General features: G+C 39.7%; 1 protein-coding gene across 2 annotated transcripts in view; it reads left to right on the forward strand.

Moving 5' to 3' along the window:
- Window positions 1-3,339: 3,339 nt before the first annotated feature.
- The window catches only part of PGR (progesterone receptor), a 67,994-nt gene continuing 46,606 nt past the window's right edge, over window positions 3,340-24,727 (forward strand). The window contains exons 1-2 of one of the 2 annotated variants that reach the window (XM_044752698.2): window positions 3,340-5,258; window positions 6,481-6,632. In XM_044752698.2, the coding sequence (XP_044608633.2) occupies window positions 3,619-5,258; window positions 6,481-6,632 (1,792 nt within the window). In that variant the 5' untranslated portion in view covers window positions 3,340-3,618. The remainder of the gene's footprint in view (window positions 5,259-6,480; window positions 6,633-24,727) is intronic. The other variant, XR_011495712.1, reaches the window with a different exon arrangement.

The following is a 24,727-nucleotide window of genomic DNA, read 5'->3' on the forward strand; positions in this document are numbered from 1 at the left end:
AAAAGGGTTATTTATGATCTTGTTTGTGGTGATGGTTTCACAGGTATATACATATGTCAAAGTGTAACAAAATGTACATTTTAAACATATGCAGCATATTGTTTGACAATTATATTTTTTCAAATATAAACAGACAAACAAAAACTTCCAAATTTGAATTCTCTTCTCCAAAAGTAAATAGTCTTCAGGAATATTTGGAGTTAGCCCCATCTACTTGAATTTAACCAGTAGTTCTGTTTCACTCAAAGATTCATATATTTGGAAATTCCTGTACCAACAACGCTAATCACCAAGAATCAAATGTCATGGCATAATGGTGATTTAGGATATGCTGGGCACCTTTATTATTGTTTTCCCACTTCAAGATTTTCAATCTTATGCAAATAACCTAGTCAGACTGTATGGCTTGAGAGAATTTGTATAACCAATCAAAATTAAGCCAAATATAGTTTGCCAGATTTAAAATGAGGCCGAGAGCCAATTTTATGGCTACAGCAACCTGAAAACCAAATTCCAAGCTATCTGCTGTTTAAAAAAAACACTCCCAAGAAGGCTGCCATTTGATGGCCTGGGTTCCAATCTGGCTATGCTACTTACTGTCTTTATAACATTGAGCAACTCTGTGCCTCAGTTTTCTCAACTATGAAATGGAGATAACAGTACCTTCTTCATGGGACTGTTGAAGGATTAAACAAATTAACACATGTAACGGTCTTAAAAGACTACCTGGCAGTGCTGTCCGGATTCTACAAATTCTACAGATTCTGTGGCACCAACCATCAGGAAAACGTAAACCAAAACCACAGTGAGACACCACTTCACACATTGGGAGAACTATAACAAGAAAGACCTAACAAGTGCAGCCAAGGATGTGGAGAAATTGGAACGCTCATATATATATACTTCTAGTGGGAATGCAGAATGTACAGTCACTTTGGAAAACAGTCTGGCAGTTCCTCAAAAGGTAAAACTCAGAAAGTTAACCCTAGAATTACCATATGACCCAGCAATTCTACTTCTAGGAATATATCCAAGAGAAAGGAAAACACATGTTCATACAAACACTTGTACATAAATCTTCATAGAAGCATTATTCATAATAGCCTAAAAGTAGAAACAACCCAAATGTCCAACAACTGATAAACAGATAAATAAAATGTGGTATAATCATACAATGAAACATTATTTGGCCGTAAAAAGGAATGAAGTACTGATACATGCTACAACACGGCTGAACCTTGAAAACAATATGCTAAGTGAAAGAAGTCGGCAAAAAAGACCACATACGGTACAATTCCATTTATACGAAATGTACAAAATAGATAAATCCCTAGAGAAGGAAAGTAGATTACTGGCTAGGAGGATATTTGGGGAGAAAGGAGTGACTGCTAATGGGATAAGATTTCTTTTTGGGGTGTATAAATCTAAAATTGATAGTGGTGATGGTTACGCAACTGTGAATATGCTAAAAACCATCGAATTGTACACTTTAAAAGGAGTGAACCTTATGATATGTGAATTATACCTCAAAAAAGCATGTTAAGTGGTTTAAAATGGATGGGAAAGAGGAAAGCCTGAGAGCAACAATAACAGTATTCATAATAATAAATTAGTTCACCTCTGTAGCCTCATCCCCTTCCATTCCCAAATTTACTCTATGCTGGATCCATAATGACCCCCTTGCAGTTCTAATATTATATCTTCCTATTTGATGTCCTGTGAACATAGTATATGTGCTTCCTGGAATTCTCTTCACCTCTCCTCTATCTGCCTAATTCCTTTACATCTAAAATTAGTCAGAATAAGCTAATTGCTGGAATAATCAATTCCAAAATCCAGTGGCCTAACATGATGCAAGTTTATTTCTGACTCATGTAGACCCTCCCAAGGTGAGACAGAGATCCAGGCTCCTTACCTCTAGTGGCTCTGCCCATCCTGGAGTCTTGGAGTCTTCCACTGTATTCTCTACCCCTGGCTGAGAGAACCTGTGGGGGCATCAGCACAGATAGGACCTCGAGGAACTTTCCAAGTGATTAATTCCGTTTTGAATATGGTACATTTAAGATGATGTCAAGATACCCAATGGTCTTCAGTTCAGCACAGAGATTGTTCGTTTCTGACTCCATATCTCAAATATATTGCGAGACTCCCCACCCCCCTCCACTATATCTTCAAGAAGTAAGAGGTGATCTGCTTAAAAAACTCAAGGATTATTTTTTTTTAAATAAGAATGTTGAGGGAAGAAAATACTATTCAACAACTCTACTGAAGATTTTATGATGTAGCACAGGAATAAGCTGCAACTAAAGGAAACTTTCCTTAAAGTACTGTTTATTAAAAATTGGAATGCATTCCTGAGGACAAATCAAGGGATGGCACACAACATCCAAACTTCCTGCACAGGTAGAGAGGTGTTATCAACTTTCTTACACTCCCAAACTTCTCTGCTACCTTGAGGACTGTTTAAGAGGAGCAGGACATGTTGTTTGCAGTAAGAGAAATTTGAAAGTACTCACTTTTATGGAAGCCATAAAAGAGAATCTCTTTTATATTATTTAAGATCATCCTTGATACACTTATTCTGAAAGATAATATAGCCAAATATCTTCCTCTTTGTTAAATCTTTACAACACTAAAATCCTGAAAAGTCAGCGTAGAATCCATTCGTTTTTCCAGTCAGATTGGGCGTAATTCTTAATTGATAGGACAACATCTAATATGCTTATGAAGTTCCATCCCACAACACCTGCTCTTCAGAGTGGAACTCAGACTAGCGCTTGGGAATACCAACTCCAGAAATTCAGATCAAGTCCATAATTGGGGTAGGGAGGGGCTGTAGGCGGGGCCTCCGGAAGGGGAGGAAGCGTCGTTAGAAAGCTGTGGGACCAGTCCACGGCTGTCACAACTTGAGTTAAGCCTTGTAGTATCTGAGCGTGCGAGGATCTGGTGTGTGAGTAGCATTCTCAATGAGAACTAGTTTCATTTGGCATTTGAGTGGCATCTGCAACCAGAGGAGTTTCGTCCTCCCGGACTGCCGAGAAATGCGACAGCTGCAGAGGTGACTGTCGCCAGCAATAGGGAGCCGGCAGGAAGACTACTGTTGTGGAGAATGGGCTGTACCGAAAGGTCCAAGTAGCCCCAGGGTTTTAGTGAGAAGGGAAGTGGAACGCAGTCAGGGATTGGGAGCTACAAGGCGTGCACCGGCTTGAAGCCGGAGAAAAAGTCGGGAGAGAGAGCCGCCTCTAATTACTTTAGAAGCTGCCACCACTCGAGTGCCGGACTTGTGAGTATTCTGCGTCTCTTGTCGTCAGACTGAAGTTGGAGAACTCTCCCAGTTAGGCGACGAGATCCTACAACTACCTTCTCCTGCCCTCCCCACTTGCCTCAGGGACCCAACAACTGCCACCCTTTCCTTGCCTACCGGATGCAGGGCAAGGGCAGGAGCTGACCAGCGCCGCCCCCTTCCGACCCAGGAGGTGGAGATACCCCCCGCCGGTCCAGCCAAATTCAACACCTGCTTTCTCTTCCCGCTGCTCCTATATTCCCGACACCTCCTCCGCCTTGCCCTATCCCTCCTCCCTAGAGACAGGGGAGGAGAAAAAGGAAGTTCAAGTCGTCATGACAGAGCTGAAAGCAAAGGATCCCAGGGCTCCCCACGTGGCGGGCGGTGCGCCCTCTCCCACCCAGGTCGGATCCCCTCTGCTGGGACGTCCAGACGCTGGCCCCTTCCAGGAGAGCCAGCCCTCCGACGCCTCGTCCGTGGTCTCGGCCATCCCCATCTCCCTGGACGGGCTGCTCTTCCCTCGGCCCTGCCAGGGACAGGACCCCCGGGACGGAAAGACGCAGGCCCAGCAGTCGCTGTCAGAAGTGGAGGGGGCGTATCCCAGAGTTGAAGCCACAGGGGCTGCAGGAGGTGGCAGCTCTAGACCCCCAGAAAAGGACAGCGGGCTGCTGGACAGTGTCTTGGACACGCTACTGGCGCCCTCAGGTCCGGGGCAGAGCCACGCCAGCCCTCCCACCTGCGAGGCCACCAGCCCTTGGTGCCTTTTTGGCCAGGAGCATCCTGAAGATCCCCGATCTGCCCCCTCCACCCAGGGGGTGTTGCCCCCGCTCATGAGCCGGCCCCAGGGCAAGGCTGGCGACAGCTCTGGGACGGCAGCTGCCCATAAAATACTGTCCAGGGGCTTGTCACCGTCCCGGCAGCTGCTGCCCCGGACCTCTGGGAGCCCTCGATGGCCTGGGGCCGCAGTGAAGCCGTCTCCGCAGCCCGCAGTGGTGGAGATGGAGGGGGAGGATGGCTCCGAGTCCGAGGACTCCGTGGGTCCGCTTCTGAAGGGCAAACCCCGGCCTCTGGGAGGCACGGCGGCCGGAGGAGAAGCCCCGGCCACGGCTCCTGGGGCGGCCGCAGGAGGCGTCGCCCTGGTCCCCAAGGAAGATGCCCGCTTCTCGGCGCCCCGGGTTGCCCTGGCGGAACAGGACGCGCCACCGGCGCCCGGGCGCTCCCCGCTGGCCACCACGGTGATGGATTTTATCCACTTGCCCATCCTGCCGCTCAACTCGGCCTTCCTGGCCGCCCGCACCCGGCAGCTGCTAGAGGGGGAGAGCTATGACGGCGGGGCCCCGGCTGTCAGCGCCTTTGCCCCGCCGCGGGGCTCGCCCTCGGCCTCGGCCACCCTGGTGGCCACCAGCGACTTCCCCGACTGCGCGTACCCACCCGACGCCGAGCCCAAGGAGGACGCGTTCCCGTTCTACGGCGACTTCCAGTCGCCCGCCCTGAAGATCAAGGAGGAGGAGGAAGGCGCCGAGGCCGCCGCGCGCTCCCCGCGGCCGTACCTGGTGGCGAGCGCCAATCCCGCTATCTTCACGGAGTTCCCGCTGGCGCCGCCGCCTCTGCCTCAGCGCGCGCCGTCGTCCAGACCCGGGGAATCGGCCGCGGCGGCCGCCCCCCCGAGTACCTCCGTCTCGTCCGCCTCCTCGTCGGGGTCGACCCTGGAGTGCATTCTGTACAAGGCGGAGGGCGCGGCGCCCCAGCAAGGCCCGTTTGCGCCGCCGCCCTGCAAGGCGCCGGGCGCGGGCGCCTGCCTGCTGCCGCGGGACGCCCTGCCCTCCACCTCGGCCTCGGCCGCCGCGGGCGTGGCAGCGGCCCCTGCGCTCTACCCGCCGCTCGGCCTCAACGGGCTCCCGCAGCTCGGCTACCAGGCCGCCGTGCTCAAGGAGGGCCTGCCGCAGGTCTACCCGCCCTATCTCAACTACCTGAGGTGAGCGGCCGGGGCGAGGCGCGCCCTGCGCAGCGCGGGAGAAGGGCCACCGCCGCCGCCAGCCCCCTGCCCTCCGCTCCCCGCGCGGCCGCGAGGGCGTGGGTGGTGGGGGCGGCGCACGGGGCAGGTGGGCTTCATTCTCCTTCCCTCTTGTCCTCATTTTTGGGGGATGCAAAGGGGGCGCAGAATATGCCGGGTTTTGGAGCATGCCTTCCCGCAAACATTTTTCTAAACTTTACAAATCGGCGAGCTTCCCGGGCAGGACCGGCCCTGATTGAAAATTTGCAGCGTCACACTAGGTCCGCTGTGGCCCCGTGGAGCCGAAAAGGTGAGGCGATGTGGGGGCTTTATGAAATGCTTGTCTTCTTGCAAGGCTGTCTCCTGGGGATGTGTTTTGGAGAGGAGACGTTAAGGCACCGTCCCCCGGGAGGGGAAGCACTTGATGCGGGGTACCCGGCCAGAACCGAAAGCAGGTTTGGACGCTTAACGGCTCCATTTTCATACAAATCTCAAGATTAAAATTAATTAGAAGGGTAATGTGTTTTAAATTCTGGATTTAAACGTTAATCCCTGCAGTGCACTGTATTCCAGTGTTGTTTCGGATCCGCTACAACTTTTTTCGTGAAGGTTTTCAAAAACATTTTAATTTACATATTGAAGTAATGGAATTTTATAGGAAAAAAAGAATGCTCTCTTGGAATCTTCTGTGCTGTAAATAAGCAAAAAAAAAAGTGTCAGTATATTGAACAGTACTTTAAATGACAAACACCTATGCTTGTAACAATAATTATAGGGTTGAGTTTTAAAAACTCAAAAGCTTTGCTAAGAACGATTAAACTCTTGAAGCAAAAACCATGTTTATTGTTACCTAGCATACAGGAAGGGCATAATAATTCATTTGATGAAGGCTAAATTGATTCTAAATAAGTTTTGTAGAAAGAATTTTTTAAACCAGTGGACCTTAATTTTCCTAACATAAAATTGTGTATAAATTGTTATTTTTTCATGTTGCTGTTCCTGATTAACGGCTAATAATTTGCAAGTCTGATGAATCCAGTAACAGGTAGTCCACCAAGTTTAGTTGCATGTCTTTCAAGTGTGCATATATACAATGCTATTTTTAAAATCCCCTTTCGCCCTGTCAATGACCAGTTAAGAAAACTTTAGTATTAGATAGTGGTGCACCTAAAAATAAATGGAGTACTTTGTTTTGCATTTCAAGGCCGGATTCAGAAGCCAGCCAGAGCCCACAGTACAGCTTCGAGTCATTACCTCAGAAGATTTGTTTAATCTGTGGGGATGAAGCATCAGGCTGTCATTATGGTGTCCTTACCTGTGGGAGCTGTAAGGTCTTCTTTAAAAGGGCAATGGAAGGTAGGCTCCTTTCCCCTCACCCTTTGTTGTTGGCTTGATTGTAAATGGAGACCATCTAATATTTTATAGATTTTATTTATCCCTTGCTTCTTCTAAGAAAGTTATATTTCCATCTAACTTAAAATGTATGATGTTTTAACAATATGTTTTTATTTATAATACTCAAACTTGAACGTGGTTGGATATTATAATTGCGTACTGTTTGACTAACACTTTCAGTTTTATACACAAGTCATACTAATCTCGGGAATAATGCTACTATTGTTTATTAACTGTCTGGCTTTAAGAAATAGCTTTGTTCTAATCATATGTCTCTATTTCTATCATATATAATATATATTAAATTTAAAATTTCAATCAAAAGAAAAATGGTAAAAGTTATTGAAATTATATAAATGTACTTGTATGTATATGTGTACATATGACGCAGTTACAAATTTTCTATATGATTTTGTCTTTCCCATACTTGCATATCTCTGTAATACTTATATAATGATAATTCTAAACAAATGTTTTAAATTGTTTAGCATATTTTTGTAAGTGTATAGGGAATGGAGTAAATAGTTTAAAGCAAATGAAAAAATTTGGACATCACAGTAATATAATTTCTAAAGAAGTATTTTGCTTCAAGTAAGACATTTAAGTTTTTAAAATCATCTACATATTTAATGATTTTGCATTGACTTGCATAGTATATTTCAGACTTGAACTTTCGTAGAAAATATTTTTTAATTTCTCTATCTACACTGAACTCTAAGTAGGCAAACACATTATATTTGAAGATCATTTCTCATTTGAATTCTCACAATAAGTGTATTTTATAACAAGCTGAAGTGAGTTTAGGTTCCCTCTGGAGTACTAAGATCACATCTAGACAAGGAACCAAAGATCTAGATGTCTGCTTTTTTTGCTTTCTGTCCATGAGTTTTCTGATTGCAGGAGCCCTCTATTCATAAATAAGAAAAGAGGGAGTGGGGAATTTTTACCTTAAGAGGGCTTTCAGAGGAGTTTGATGTGCATATTTAATGCACATTTACTCCAAAGGAATATTAACCTAAAAATATTTAACAAAAAAATTGACTATCCCTGCAGATGCCTAACAGGTGATTCTTTAGAACTATTATGCCTTTTTGATAAAAATGATTCCCAACTATTTATTAATAGTATTTGTACTCATTCTACTGAAATTAATTCTTCATAAAAATATTTGCTTTGTATATTTCTAGAATATGATTTTTTCCCACAAAGGATGAATGTTTTTAACTGATGTTGAACACATGTATTCAGCTTCAGGGGGGGTTAACTGCATTTTAAATTAACTGAAGCACTATGAAAAGAGGGTACTTGAGAAAATGGTACAACTGAGAGTGGCTTTAACTTTCCCATTGACATCATTTAGTCATAGTTGCAGATAGAAGTTCATTGTGTGGAAGAGTCAATTCTCCAGTGTGTAATTGGAGTTACTATCCCATCTGACTTTGGTTCTGGTTTCTTGAACATTCCTTTCTGCATTAATATGATTTTCTTTATTCTTATAGTCTCCTTAGAATAATATAATTTTATAAGTGAATGATCCCCTTCGAATTCCCTAAAGGCCAGTTTCTTCTAGCCCAGCTCCTTCTTTTTACAGATAAGCAATCCCAAAGATATAAATTTGAGTATCCAAAGAGCGCACAACTAGTTACTAATTGATTGTTAGTCAACATAGGTTAGATAGTATTTAATTACAATGCTTATAAATCAGAAATGCTGTGCACAAGTGGATATATGGTAAATGCTGTTTAATTCTCAGAAGTTACTTCAAAAAGTGCATGTAGAGAACTAAGAGCACCCTAACTGTAAAATACAAATGTTTTCACCACGTTATTATCAGAATAGCATCCAAAACCAAAAATTTACTCTTAGAAAGTATTTGTTGGACCCCTACTTTTGGCATGGTCCTATTTTAGTCTTAAATAGTAGAAATGAGGCACTCTTATTTGGCAACATTTATAAAGAGGAACTTAGGACAGACATTGATAAATCCTTCATGAAACTAGAGCAAGATTACAAAAGTATATGAGTAAGTTCATTCATTCAGCAATTATTGTATACTTCTTATATTTAGATTTGTGCCAAAGATATTCTTTCCCTGACTTCACCTCTCTTTGCCTTAGATTACAAAATGAGGATAGCTGAAGCTACTTCTTAGAGTTGTTACAAAGATTACATGAGTTACTACGCGTAAAGTATTTAAAGGAATGCCTAGCATATTGTCACCTTCAATTGGTGTTGTTTTTGCCTTCAAGGAGTGTAGAGTTGAGGAGGTAACAGATATGCATGTAAAACATATGTGTATGTAAAATAGAAATTCTCACTTAACATCCAGATAAGCAATTCTATAAAGTATATAAGATTTATGTAGTTTGTGAGTTTGTATATTTGCAAAGGGGGAGGGTGTTCGTAGGATGGAATGTACATGTTCTAGAATGATGGGAGAAGACTTCATGGAAGATATAAACTTCATTTGGTTATTAAAGGACAAGTAAGATTACTGATCTCTGAACATTGAGGAGAGCTTTTAAGTGTATATGTTCAAAGAAGAGTGAAGAGATTAAGATTAGACTGACCAAGAGTTGAAGATTCATATTAGGAAATTGTTAGAGTTATAGGCTGGGAAGTTAGGTTGTTAGTATTTGGATGAATTGGGAGAGAATCAGTGATTTAAAGCAAAAGAATAGAGAGAAGGTTCTGGGAGTTTTCAATAGTAAGGAAGATGAGTGAAAGGACTTTTATAGTTGAAGAGAAATACCAGGTTTGAATCTTAGAGTAAAGTAGGGCTGTGTCATGAGCTGGTTTGAGGTAGAACTATCTGTGGATGTCAGTATGTCCAGGTGTTGAAAGTCAAGAGTCAACAGTATCAATATTAATGTTTACTAAGGATAATAATGATAATAATGGCATTTAGAGTGACTATGTGCCAGTGGCACATTTCTATGTTCCAGTGACTGTTTAAGTGTCTTATGGGTCTTAACTCATTTAATCCTTATAATGTAGATGTTATTATTACTCTCTCTTTACAAATACGGAAAGTAAGGCCCAAAGATGTTGAATAGCCTTAAGTACAGCTGGGAAGTTTTAGGGTCAGGATTCAAATCCAAATGGTGTGACTCCAGAATCTGTGCTCTCCACCACTATAATTCCTTTCTCATAATAGGAAATGTGGTTTAAATTTCAAAGAAAAACAATAGAGGGTTGGAAGAAAAAGTGTCAGCCAAGTGATAAAACAGACATCTAAGAAGGTAAAAGTGAATCCTAAAAGAAAATGCAAGATCAAGGATGTTTGGAGGGTGTGATATAAATAGATAGAGCAGCAATGAGAAGACACAAGCAGGGGCCAAAAACCAGTTTCCCCACCTGTCCTCCAAGTTAGGAGTGGGAGATGAGAAAGCCTATACAGAAGTCACCCAGGAAAACTGGGTTTCTTTTGGTATGAGACGGAAGACAGAAGTGGGAGAAAAAAAAAAAAAAGAAACCACTCTGAAGTCGGGTACAGGGATAGGGAGAGATGATGTCTCTTAAGCTAAAAAATGAATTAGGCAAAAAGCAATTGGCTGAATAGCCCACTGCATTCCTTTATTAAGACTTGGCGTGAAGCAACATATACATTGTGAGAGGATTCTCCCCATAAAGTCAATGAACACATCCATTACCTCACGTTTACCTTTTTTGGGCAAGAACATTTAAGTTCTACTCCTTCAGCAAATTTAAACTATACAATAAAATGTTATGAACTATAGTCACCATGTTATACATTAGGTCCTCAGACCTTATTTATTTTGTAGTTGAAAATTTGTACCCTTTTACCAACATCTCCCTATTTCCTCCATACACCTCCCTCCGCCCCCCAGGCCCTGGCAACCACTTTTCTACTCTCTGTTTCTATGAATTTGATTTTTTTTTATTCTAACATAAATGATACCATACGGTACTTTTCTTTCTCTGTCTGGCTCATTTCACTTAGCATAATGTCCTCCAGGTTCATCTGTTTTTTTGTTGTTGTTCATGTATGAATTAACCAAATTTATTGAATACCTGCTGTATGCCAAATACTATGCTGGGTGCTAGTTGAAAAAGCAGTAAAAGGGGTGAGCTAGCTGGCTGCAACCCTAGTGGAGTTTATAGTATAGTAGAGGAAAGGGACATTCTCTCAATTAGCATGCATGTAAGTAATTATAGAAGTGGTAAGTGATTAGTTTGTGCAATGCCTGGGCAACTAGAGAATTGACCAGTCTGCCAGAAGCTGGGCATGGTGGGAAGAGTCTTTGAGAATTAGAGACACCATCATAAGTAGACCACAGAAGAAACTAGACAGAAATGAAATATTTTTATGAATAATGGATTTCTTTCAAAAGTTCAGAAGAGTTGGTGTCATAAACTAAAAATGAAAACTGATTTGGCAGCATAGTTCTGCCTGGTATGGCTTCCAAAAGAGAAATAATGAACATACAAACATTTTTAAGATTTTATTATCTTTTAGAGCAATTTTAGGTAAACAGTGAAATTGAGAGGAGGAACAGAGATTTCCTATATACTTCCTGCCCTGATACATGCATAGCCTCCCCTTTTATCAACATTCTTCGCCAGAGTGACACATTTGTTACAATTGAACCTACATTGACCTATCATAATCTCTCAAAGTCAATGGTTTACATTAGGGCTCGCTCTTGGTGTTGTACATTCTATGGGTCTGGGCAAATGTACAGTGACATGTATCCATCATTATATAATGCCCCTCTGTATCCCTAAAAACTTTTTCCTGCCTTTGGAGCTTTTTAATGCCTTCTCTGTCTTTTGTAGTCCACAAATTATCCAGCAATCCCTTCTACCATAATTTTTTCCATTAATATTTGGGCTCTTGAGAAGATAATTTGCCAATAAACTTGTTTAATGTAACTTTCTCTCCAGTAGAGTCTACCCTGTGGCAGTTTTCCTGTTACCCTAAAACCAAACATGTAGTAATTCACTGGACATCACTTCTAAACCCTATTAATAATAATAAATATTTTTAATAGTAGATAATAAGTTGGATATTTTATTCTCAAGCTGCACGTCTCTCAGTTTAATATTTAGCATGAGTAGTAAGCTGGTTTTAAGCACAGTTTTGTATTATGACCTGTTAAAGTAAGCCTCCACTTTACTGAAAGAAATCATTAAAAGGTAGCATTTGGTGTCATTTGCTCCATATTTGTTATGTAGAGTTCTCAAATTGTTAGTGCTCCTTCAGAGCCTGCATCTTAATACCACTGCAAGAACCTAAGGGAAGCATTGATATCAAGACATATTTGCTAATGCTAACAGCTAGCGCTCCTGCTCCAGCCTTTGAATTTTTGTGCTTTGATTACTCAACACAGCAATATGTTATCCTTTAAAAAATTAAAACATTACCAATAAGGCTTAAGTCCTCTTTGATCAATACCTCTAATCTGTTTCCTTTCCTACCATTCTTCTACACTTCTATCTCAGATTTTTACATGTGTGTGTATGCATATGTAATATTGTGTTTTGGATATGTTAACACGTAAATGATATCACATATCATAATTTGTGTATCATTTCTCATCGTATTTTTTTATGCAACAATGACTTGTAGCCCAGTATGTTTATATATAGTCCTAGCTTGTTCTTTTAACTATTGCATACTTCATAGTATAAGAATCTTATTAAGGCATTGCTATTGCACCATTACTTGAGTAAGCATTTTTTGCACTTGCCTCCTTGAATACATGCCTTACTCCTCTTTCCAGAATACAATTATTTTGATGCAGCTGTAAGTGAACTGGGTGATTAGCTTCTTTCATGCTGCTAAAATGATTTAATTCATTGATTTATTCCTTCCAGATGTATGTATTGACACTAACTACATTTAAAAGTTGTTTGTGCTGATACTACAAAGATGAGTATTTATGTAGTCCCTCTCTTTGACATGCATAAAACCAAAAAGAAGAAAACAAAAACAAAAGAAAAATACTGATGTACAATTAGTGAACGTGAGAGTACTTTGATATGACTTATGCCATGCTGTGGATGCTGCACCACAGTATTCAGTTAGACAAATCTCGAAGGGTTGCACTTTGTTCCACTAACATATCCTGGTGTTGTGTGAGAGGCTTATTCATTTAACGGACGCTTAAGTACCCTTGGCTATGACCCAGGCACCGTTCTAAGTGCTTTACTGTATTAAGTCCTTTGATCTTCTAAGAGTCCTATGAGGTGGAGGTATTCTTAATTTCTGTATTCACAGATGAGTATACAGAAAGGACGCTACAAGGTGTAGGGGCCGAGATTCAAATCCAGGGCATCTGACTCCAGCTTCTGTGTTTTGTGTGCTTCTATGCTGTCTCTCCAGATTGTTTTGTATTTGAACAAATATTTGTTACTTTATAATTTTGCAGACAAAAACATGATCTCTTACAGGAGACTGGTTTTGAAGTTGTGTTCTTTAACTCAGTCCCATTCCTTTTTCAGCCCAGAACAGCTCTGCTTTTGTCTGTTTATTTGGTTTCTACTTCCACTTAAGATTTTATTTGAACAAAGGATTCCCCGCCAATGTTTTTTTTTAATACTGCTACATTATGACGAGAAGCCCTTAGGCCTCAATCATGTATTTATTCAGGTACTTGAGCAAATCCTAAACAGTTTCTTGACTTTATTTGCTGATACCTTTTTGACATCTGTGCATAGATAGGATGAACATTTGATCAAGGTTTCAAATCAAGCTGTTCAGTATTCTAACAGAATATCAGCATTATCACCTGAAAATCATATCTGAGTTATAGAGCTCTGTCTTTTGTCAGCAAAACAAAGTAACTCTAGAGACTCTTTCATCAGTAACTTCTTTAAGAGATTGATAGAAATAATTGATACTCAAGGCAGAGACTCCAAAACAGGCACACTAATCATTTACGTTCCTGGGTTTTTAAACTTCATCCTCGTTTAGAACATTAGAAAGTCACATACTCTTAGATCTTCCATATCTGCCTAATTTGTGAAAGGGCAGATGAACACAATAGCCTTCTCATTGCTGGAAGGAGCTAATAAATTACATAATGCATATTTCACATAATTTATCAATCTATTATGTTTTCCTTTTTAGTTTAAATTCCTACAAAGCAAAGAAGTAAACTCTCATGCTCAGTTTTTTTAAATGTAAACAACTTAGGTTTTTGGTTTCCTTCTCAGCTGCTGCTACGGCCTCTGGTATTACGTACTTTATATAACATTTTAAGGAATCATATAATTTGTTTTCTTGAAGAATAATACTCAATGATAATCTTTATTTCTTCAGAAAAAAATACTTCTAATGTTATTTTCTCTTCTATGGCGAAGTGATTTATTTGTGAGGTTGAATAAAAAAATTAGTGAGTATGGACAATGAGCCCAAAACTATGCTGCAACATTTGTAGGAAACATAAAAATTAAAGAGTAAAAATAATGGCTATCATTTATTAAGTGTTTGCTAAATTCAGGTACTCTTCTAATCTTTTCACGTGTCCTAATTCATTTAACCTTCACAATAATCCTCTGAGGAAGGTTCTTTCCTCGTTTTACAGATGAGGTTCTTTCAGTTAGTGAGAAGTAGAGCAGAATTGAGTTCCTGGAGCCCATGCTCCTACTCTCTACCAGATATTCACTGCCTTCACAGGAGAAAGTGCAGTCTTTAATTTCAAGGAGCTTGTAGTGCAAGTGGAAGTGACTGAATGACAAACAACCCACCGTTTAGAGCCTGGTTAAATTGTGTGATGCAGACTTGGAGTGCTGTAAGTGGATCAGGGAAGAAAGTACCAATAGCTGTTATTATTGACTGCCTGTGTGTAATAGAAACCATGGTTAATGCTTTATGTTCATTATCTCTGTTTTTATTCCCACTTTCTAGGTGTGTGAGCAGAGACTCAGAAGTTAAGTAACTTACCAAAAATAGTAGGTAGTGCTGGAAGAGATTATTTATTTTTGTCCTGTAGTAGTTAGAAAAGGTGATTTATTGGAAAAAGTAGAACTTATTTACAACCTTTTAAAAAATAGATAGGAGTTAAGAAGCTTTTATTTTCAGATGGATTATTTGATAAATGGTCTTGAGACTACTGGCCTATTAAACAAAAGAAAAATTTCAGGTGGGCCGACGATTTACGTGTTATTTTTTTTGAAGGGAAAAGACTCCTAAAAGCACAGAAAGAAAAGATGGAGGTATATATTTATAATCTTGGAGTGACAAAACTTTCTAATATTGACATGAAATCCAGAATTCAAAATTAAATTTGCTCAATTTTGCTACATAAATAAGTTTCAGACTTCTATAAGGCAAAAAAAAAAAAGTCAAAGGATAAATTAGGAAACTATTTGTAACACATGTATAAATCAAAAGAATGTTATTACTAATAGGCAAAATATTCTTGCAAACCAATAAGAAAAAAAGACAAAGAGCCAAAAAGAAAAATGAACAAAAGATATGAAGATAATTCACAAAATAGTCTGTAGAAGTATGAAAAATGCTTAACTCACTAATAAGTAATTTGATTAAAATATTGGGTATTCCAGCAGTCAGATTGATAAAGCAGTGAACAATAACCATTTGAGAATCTGAGGGCAATTTGGTCTTATCTATTAAAAGTATTCATTACTTTGGCCCAACAATTTTACTTCTAGAAACTCGTCCTTAAAAAAACTAGAAATAGCTCCAGGTGGATGTTTATTACTTCATTATTTACAATACTTAGAAACTGAAAATAGCCCAAATGTCTGTTAATAGGAGATTAATAAATTATGATATACCTGTGCACTGAAATACTCTGTGGCCTTTAAAAAGAGCGAGCTAGCTGTCTGTATTGCAGATATGAAAAGGTATCTAAAATACATGATTTTGTGAAAAAGCAAGCAATGATATCATTTTGGGTAAAAATAATTTCACTCAGTTGATATTACTATATATAGAAAACTATCTGGAAAGAATATACACCAAACTACTTGCTGTCAGGATATGATATGACAATATGCTTTTTTCTTTAAGCAAGAATTTCCTGAGAAGGCCACTATTACACATCAACCTGGTATCTGATTTCCTGCCACACTAACCCTACCTAGTCTGAGCTAGCCTCTGCTTCCCTGGTGCTGTGTAGTGGCTGTAGTGCACCACTTTTGACCTTCAGGTACCCTAGAAAGTTGAAAGAGACCATTAAAGAATACAGTTAGAGCAGAAAATTCCAAGTAAAAGGTTGAGGTCACCCTGCATTATAAATTGCAGAATCCAGCCTGACTAGATGGAGCCAAGAACTGACAGAGGCCCACAATTCCTCATTCACAATCTCAATATCCAAAAAGCCCTGCAAACTAGAGTTTTCTTGTAGTCATTCATCAGTAATCCTTACCTGAGGGCTAGCCTCAGAGGCCTGGTGGTTAAGTTTGGTGCACTCTGCTTTGGCAGCCTGGGTTCAATTCCTGGGCATGGACCTACACCATTTGTCTGTCAGTGGCCCTGCTGTGGCAGCAGCTTGCATACAAAACAAGGGGAAGATTGGCAACAGATGTTAGCTCAGGGCGAATCTTCCTCAGCAAAACATAACAATAATAATACCTTACCTGACCTGACCTGAACTTTCATTTTATAGGCTATGTGAATGTTCATACATTTTGTTGCATAGATATTAATGTGTTTCATTATGAAGATTTGCTCTGTATCATCTTTCTAAAATCTAAATAATTTTGAATTCTGAAACATATCTGGCCCAAAAGGTTTCAGACGTACTAAGAAATAAATTCTTAGACTTTGTTGAACATGGTGCCCACTGGAGTTTTGCAAAGTAGCAGCTTGAAAATTACTATAATTATTATTATCTCTCTTCCTATACTTTTACTACCATGCTGGGTTCTGCAGAGAGCTACAAAAAATAAATAAGTCATACTACCTAACCTCATGGAGTTTTTAATTTCATCAGGGAGATAAGACAACTCCATAAGTAAGTATAACATAGGTAATATAAACTAAATATGGTTTGGATTTCCAGGGGGAAAAGATCATATTTAAATAGGAAGACCAAAATTATTTTTGTTGGGAAGGTAGCACGTTAGATGGACTGTTGAAAATGCATGATTTTGATAGCAAGAGTTGTAATAATGACTCTTATAAACAAAAAGTATCGAATGAGCAAAAGCACAATTTAGCTAAAGTGTAGAACATGGTCAGGGATCCAAGAATCCCCTGTAATTATATATAACATTTTTGTGTTTTTTTCTCGGGTGATCCCTCGCACAATATTTTCAAAGGCATCAGTGACACCCCTCCAGAAAAGTTAGGTACCACTGCCATAAAAGAGTGGTGAAAATTATTATTATTAAACAAAGGGTTGAAAAAATGTGGAATACACAATGTGGTGTTTGGCAACCGAGTAGAGAATGAGATGCCTCTGAAGATTTTTGAGCACCTTAGTGACATATTGCAATACTGTAGGGAAATTAATATATTTGCAGTGAATAGGCAAGACTGAGGCCAGGAAAATACTAGGGCATGAAAACAATCTGGAGATGGTGCGCTAAGGAGCTGAGCCAGGCAGGAGCTGAGAGGAATACGTTCATTGGGTAGATGGGAGCCAAGTTGAGTGGCATAATGAAAGTTCCACAAAATAATTATTTTGGGGGGAAAAAATGTAGATAGGGGAACTTTGATCTAAAGAAGTAGGAAGTATATGATTATTTTACTAAGTGAAGGAGTGATGTTGAAAGTAGTGTTTAGAGAGGATCATCCTCAGAGCACCGTGCAAAATGGATTTGAACGAGGTTAGATGCCTTTGAGTCAGAGAGAACACCTATGGAGCTGATAACGTGGCTTATGAGATGTGGTTTAATTTCAAATTGTATATATTATATTCCACATAATATACTCACCAGAATATTGAAATAATATAATCTTTTGTGCACAACATAACTTCTGAGAATTGAGACATTCTGGTCTGTCAGTTTACTCATTCATTTGGTCATTTATTCCTTCATACAAAAACAAAAAGATTTAGTGACTTCTTTGTGCCAGGATTTATGGTAGATATTGAGACTCAAAAATGAATCAGCCAAATTCATAAGTTAGGGAAAAAGAAATATAAACACATTATTAAAATATAGTCTAGTAATATTTATGGGAGGTCTGAAGTACGAATTGTGGAAGCATAGGATAGGGAGCAGATAACTCTGGTGTTTAATTACTGGGGGCGCATAGGAGAGAAATGAATCTTGCATAAGCATGAGATAAACATTTTTAATTTTTCAGTTATAAATTCCAAAGTTTGTGGCAGTGTTTGTGTTGCTAACAGTAGAGACCACAATGGTTGATCTCTCGTTAAGCAGAGCACTTTAGTGAAAGTTTCTTTATGCAAAGTCAGTCCAGAGCCCACTTTGCGTTGGGGGCGATGGAAGTGTGAAGAACTGAATCCCTCTCTGTGTACAATTGTAGTATAAATTAGAGAGTTGTCACTGGCAGCTGGGGCAAGGAGGAGGAAATAGAGTAAGGGGCAAGGGCTCAAGAAATAAATGCCTGTGAGAAGTTTTCTATCACAGGGAGTGATCGATAAATCCCTAGGAATGGTGATGTCTGACAGCAAATTTGGGATTATTTACTGCCTTATGTATTTATTACCTCCAGCTACTCTCAAACCTTAAGTAGAATTTTGCTTTACATACTCACCCTGTTGCTGTTGTTTTGGGGAAATGAAGGGAGGTGGTGATATCCAGTATGTGTGGCAAAGGAGGTTGGCAAGAAAGGACAGCAGCAGTGTTAGCCAAGAGCCTTTATTAGAGCTGGAGTGGGCCGTTTCTCCCAAAATACACTAGAGCTCTGGTTTTCTAATATGATGCACACACCCCAGGGATGTTGCATTTGAGGTCTGTGAAGAAAATGTTAGAACTTGTATTTATGTTTATTCTTATTCAAAAATAAGAAAGGACTCATTGATAGCATTGGTATCTGTCTTAGCACACTCTCAATGCATACATCAGAGGCATAAACCACTTATGGAGGACAAGGCCTCCTGATGGAAGTGCCCAAGCTCCATGGTGCAGAGGCATAGAGGCGTGCAAACTCCCCCCTGGATTCATGCTTAGGGTATGGCGAAGTACTACAGCTTATCTGGACCACAGAGAAACCACAGATTGAAGATAATACCAATTAATTTAAGCACAGGTGAACAAGAAAAATGGTAGAGCTGAAATTTCTCATACCTCCAGTAATAGCTACTCATCAGCCAGATGTAGAGCTCTAAACTAGACAACGTCATCAGATCTGTCAAGAAATAAAAAAAATTAGAAATTATTAGGAAGATAATTTGAAATATGTATTTAAATAGGTTTCATAAAAGATGGACCTTGCTCTAAGAATACATTTTGCTAGACTTATTGGTTAATAACTATATGAAGCCATTATTATAAACGAGACATTTGAAGTAGTACTCAGAACCTGAAGCCAAACCTCTGCCATTTTTTTCAGCAATGTTTAGGGTCATGCAATATTCAATTTAGTCATTCACAAATTTCCCTTAACCTAATGAAAAATGTTTGGAAGTCTTCTTTGAGGTTTCCCAAGTAAAAATCCACATATGCAGGTTCTTGCTGTTCTTCCTACCCTAGTATAAATGACTGAAATAATGCATGTAAAACAACTTGGTAGCAAGCTAAATGCATTCAGCAAATACTTTTGAAAGATACATAGAGAATATTGCTCAAGATTTAAAGAAATCAAATATTAGAAAAAATTGTAGTGTGGAAGGTTTACTAGACAGATGGAAGAACGTGGAGTTTCATTATGTCTTGGTTTATATGACAGTGAATTACTGCCAAAAGGTAATCACCAAAAAATTCAATTCAGTCAAATGCTAGGTGGTATTACTATGAGACCAATGAAATGATTGGGGTAAACTTGCACAGCCAGATGGTTTAGAGCTCAGGGGTCCACTATATAATCCAAATCCATCCAGTCTTGATTGTGGTTTTACACTGCGCTTAAACATTGGTGGAAAAGATTCTAGATCTCCTAGGCAAGGAGTCCAGGAAATCTCCTGGTTAGTCAGTACCAGTTTTGTTGGCCCACCTTGGGAGATTCTCACAGATTAAGGCTGATTGGGAGTTGCCTACCTTTTTTCTGCCTAGCCTCACTGTCTTCTTAATTTGGGGGAATAGGAGCTGCCTGGAGGACAGGAGGCGTTTGAGAGTTGGATTTTATCTGAGTTAACATTATCTCATCATCACTAGATACTTTATCATCAGGTTTTACTGGTTGCTAGGTTCTGTTTCAATAATGAAATATAGAAAAAAACTTTTTTATGAATCAGTAAAGCAAAGATATATATAGGAAAGATATAGTCTCAATAGTAATTGCCTTCTTTACTAAAGGAATGTTCTATGGAAAGACTGCATAAAGCACTGATAGGATTGTTGCTGTGATATTAAAAAAAAAGATTTCAGGTTAAGGTTACAGTTAACATCATATATGAAATTCATTTACTGCTTCCTTCGTAGGCAAGTTATATATGGCAGCAAACAAGTTGAAATCTTAAATGAACGAAGCTCTGCAAGATGTCGTTACTGCGGTTGATTTTTAGCACAAGGCCCTTAAAATACAGTAGAATCTTAAAAATATTTAGCAATATAAAATCTTTTTTACCACGCAGTGCTTTTCTCACTGCACAGTACTTAAAAAGAGTTGTCAAATTTAAGGATGAACTACATATTTTCCTTTATAAAAGGATATGTGTTCTGAATTGCTGACCTTCTCTATGAGAACAAGTTTCTCAGTAGATGTTACTTAGAAGATATTTAGCAGAAGGGACACTTCATCTGCCCCTTAAAGGTAGAGACAACATTTTTTTTGTTTTGTTTTTGAGGAAGATTAGCCCTGAGCTAACATCTGCTGCCAATCCTCCTCTTTTTGCTGAGGAAGACTGGCCCTGAGCTAACATCCGTGCCCATCTTCCTCTGCTTTATATGTGGGACACCTACCACAGCATTACTTGCTAGGCGGTGCCATGTCCACACCCAGGATCCAAACTGGCAAACCCCAGGCCGCCAAAGTGGAAGGTGCGAACTTCACCACTGCACCACCAGGCCAGCCCCTCGAGACAATGTTTTTGATAGAAAAATGAGAGTAGCTCCCTTTTGCAAGACATCTTTGTGATGTAGAGAGCATTTAGAAGAATGGGTGTCTGCAGATGATTCTGTTGTTATGTGATTTTGTTGTGCACACAGTATAAGTACATTATAGATAAAAATTTTTCTAACTTCTTAAAAAAGTCTTCCAAGAGTTTCACTGGCATGGTTCTGAATATATTTATTAATAATGGTGGCATATACGTTAACACTTATTACATGCCAGGAACTCGACTGTATGTATTACATGAAGCACAAAGAGGTTAAATCGCTTGCACAGGCAAATAGCGAATAAATGGCAGAGCTGAGGATGGAACCCAGAGAACCTTCTCTCTTATATTACATTATATCTTACTCATTATTTAGAGTCTCTTTGTCCTAATTATTTGTAATGAACACTGATTTATATCAGGGAGGGTAGAAATTTGCTAGCTGAATTTCAGGGGAAAAGAAATTTTGCATAATCGGTAGGTGGTATTGAAAAATGAATATCATGACAAGTAATCTGCCCTGCAAACAGTCCATTCATTGTCCATGGCTTCTGGACGACTGTCTTCCACCTTCCCTCTCTCCTCAGCCTTCCAGCACTCTCCTACCCTCACTTTCAGCTGATGACCTTGCTTCCTAATTTTCTGAGAAAACTTCATGAAACTGCTACCACCACACCACCACATGTACTCCTGTGGCATCTAATGCATAATTGACTTTTCATCCTGTTCCTGGGGATCTGCACTCCTCTTCAAGGCCAGCCCTCTCCCCTCTGCCCCACATCCAGACTCCTCCTGTCAACTCAAGGGCAGGCTCCAGCAATTTTTCCCCTCCTCGCTAAATCATTATTTCTGTCTTCTCTGCTCTATCATTCCCATCAGCATGTAAATATGCTATTACTTCTCCCATCTTTAAGTAAAATAAAACTGAAATACTTCTGTTGATTTTACTCATCCTTCAGCAACCAGTTATTTTTCTGCTCCTCCTGCAGCCAAACTCCTCCTGTGAATTTTCTTCTCCCGTTCTCCCTCAAACCTAATCTAATCAGTCTTTTGTCTCTACCACTGCCTCTACCAACACTCCTGTAAAGGTTACCACATTGCAAATCTGATGGGCAACTCTCAGTCCCATCTGATGTGATCTATTGATAGCATTTGACAGTTGATCACTCCACATTCCTGGAAATACTTTCTTCACTTGGCTTTCAGGAGACCTCACTCTTGACTTTCCTCACTGGCTCCTGTTCAGTCTCCTCCTCTTTAGCTTTTAACATTGGAGGACCCAGTGCTCAGTATTTGGACCCCTTCCTGTCTGTTTGTATGACACATCCTTGGAGATGTAATGTAGTCTCATGGCTTTAGCTAAATCATCCATAGCATCTCTCCCAAATTTCTGTCTCTAGCCTAGACTTTTCCCCTGAACTCCAGACTCGTATATCCAACTGCAGACCTGATACCTTCATAGATGACTACTGAACATCTCAAACTATTAGGTCCAAAAGTTAGCTCCTCTTCTACTTTGGATTTTGTTTGGTAAGCCAGTGTTCCTTCCAATTTGGTCTTCAACCCATTCTGCCTCAGAATCACCTGGGGTACGGGCTTAAAATAAAGATTGCTGAACCTCACCTCACATATGCTGAATCAAACTATGTAGGTAAGGGACTCAGAAATCTGCATTTCGATGATCTGCCTGACTGTCTTTTATGCTTATCAAGTACTTATTAAGTCATGCTTTACTCAGAGGGGAACCAGCATCTAAGCTGGGAAGTGACATGGTCAGCTTTGTTTTTATAGTTAATAGGTGGTAGACCTTGGATAACAGAAGTAAATTTAACAGTTAAATAAAAATTTTTCTTTGTACATCAGAAGGACTCACTGTGTCCCAAACAAATATAATGAAAAAAGCCACCCTTTGCATATATTGAAAAAATGTTTAATTTTACGTAGAAAAAAACATCCTAAATGAGTTTAAATAGGACAAAACAAAAACTAGTGAACTACCAAGAAATAAAAGTTAGGCTGATGTTAGAATTCTTCTTTGAAGCACTAAATGCTGGGATTGGTCAGAATTCAATCAAGCTGAGTTGCTGTTCTTGGGTGAAGGCATCGTATGTTCTCATTGATGTGTGAGGGTTTGCGAATGTGCCCAGCCTCTACTAAGTACCTGTGTGTCTGATACTTGAGTGAAATTAGGATTCCAGGAGTGGCTTCTGATTCAGGCTGAACCTTAGCAATATTCTTCTGTTAGAGCTGGGAGGTGCCATTCTCTCTGCCCTTGCTATCCACTAGCATGATGTAACTCTCCCCAGCAGCCCCCTTCAGGTGTCACATGCTCATGTCTGATGCCCAGTGCCTGTGTCTCTGTTCTCAAAGGGCATATTCTGTGCCCTCTTTGTTCCCAGCCCAAGACTCTTTATGTCTACTCTATCCTTAGGTATTTCCATGTATCTTATTAGCCATTTCCCCTTGGAAAAATTAAATACCTATGTAGTATCTATTTTGTTATAAAGATTACATGAAATCAACCAGTTAAGTTGCTAGTATAATGGCTGATAATGTGCTCAACCCCTTTATATGCTTAAAAATTATTGAGAACCTTAGGAGTCTTTATGTGAATTATATCTGTCAATATTTATCATATTAGAAATGAAAACTATTTTTTTGAAATTTTCTTATTAATTCACTTAAGAAAAGCAAATTCATTAAATGTTAATTTTCTAAACCAAAAAAATTTAATGACAACAGTGACATTGTTTTACGTTTTTATAAGTCATTTTAATGTCTGCCTTAATAGAATACAGCTGTATCTCATACCTTTGTCTACATTCAATCTGTTGCAATATTTTGTTTGGTTGAAGGATATGAAGAAAATCTGGTGTCACACAGCTATGTAGTTGGAAAATGGAGGAGTATTTTAATTGTCTTTTCAGACTAGACAACTGGTGGTCATTTTGTTAGGGATTGCAAAAAGATGATATGCTACTTCTGATTTTATCAGCTGTAAATCTTTTTTATAGTTCTTTCTTTTTTCCAAAAGGCAATTTGGTAATCTTAAAATACAATTTATACTCGAAGACCTATTAGATGCATATTTTCTTTTCATTATCAATTTTTAAAGTAATAAGTTTGTGCCCTAGCAGCCTTCAGTAGTTTCCAGTGAGTTTGTTCCTTTTGTGTGTGTGTGTGTGTGTGTGTGTGTGTGTGAGAGAGAGAGAGAGGAAGATTGGCCCTGAGCTAACATCTGTTGCCAGTCTTCCTCTTTTTGCTTGAGGAAGATTGTCACTGAGCTGATATCTATGCCAGTCTTCCTCTGTTTTGTGTGAGATGCCACCACAGCATGGCTCAGTGAGCAGTGCTATGTCCGTGCCTGGGATCCGAACCTGCGAACCCTGGGCTGCCGAAGCAGAGCACATCATCTTAACCACTATGCCCCGCTGGACCAGCCTGGAGTTTGTTCCTTTTTAACATGTTCTGTAGTCATGGCTTTTTCTATAGTCAGTGTTTTTAATCACATCAACTCAATTCTTTCTGACTTTCAAATTGTCTTACCTTTGGTCACTGTGGCTTTGAAACAATTTCATTAACTCCCAATTACATCAAATTCTGTTACAACAAAGCATCCTAGACTCAACTTGTCCATTTCCTTCCCCAGTCCTTATCAGCCACGTCTCCAAAGAGCTCTGGTTCCTTTTAGATGAAAATGACATTAGACATGACAATCTGGATCCTAGCATTTATTGCTGCTGTGGTTTTCTTAGCTTCTGGACATATTCAGTGGACAGACCTAGAAAATATTTCTTTTTGAAAAAGTGGAATGATCATGAGTTTATGTCAAGGTTTCTCAACCTCAGCACTATTGACATTTTGGGCCAGTTAATTCTTATTGTGGGGACTGTCTTGTGTCTTGTGTGATGTTTAGCAGCATCCCATCCCTGGCCTCTCCTCAGTAAC

This window comes from Equus asinus, chromosome 20, assembly GCF_041296235.1.
Source record: "Equus asinus isolate D_3611 breed Donkey chromosome 20, EquAss-T2T_v2, whole genome shotgun sequence".
NCBI lineage: Eukaryota > Metazoa > Chordata > Mammalia > Perissodactyla > Equidae > Equus > Equus asinus.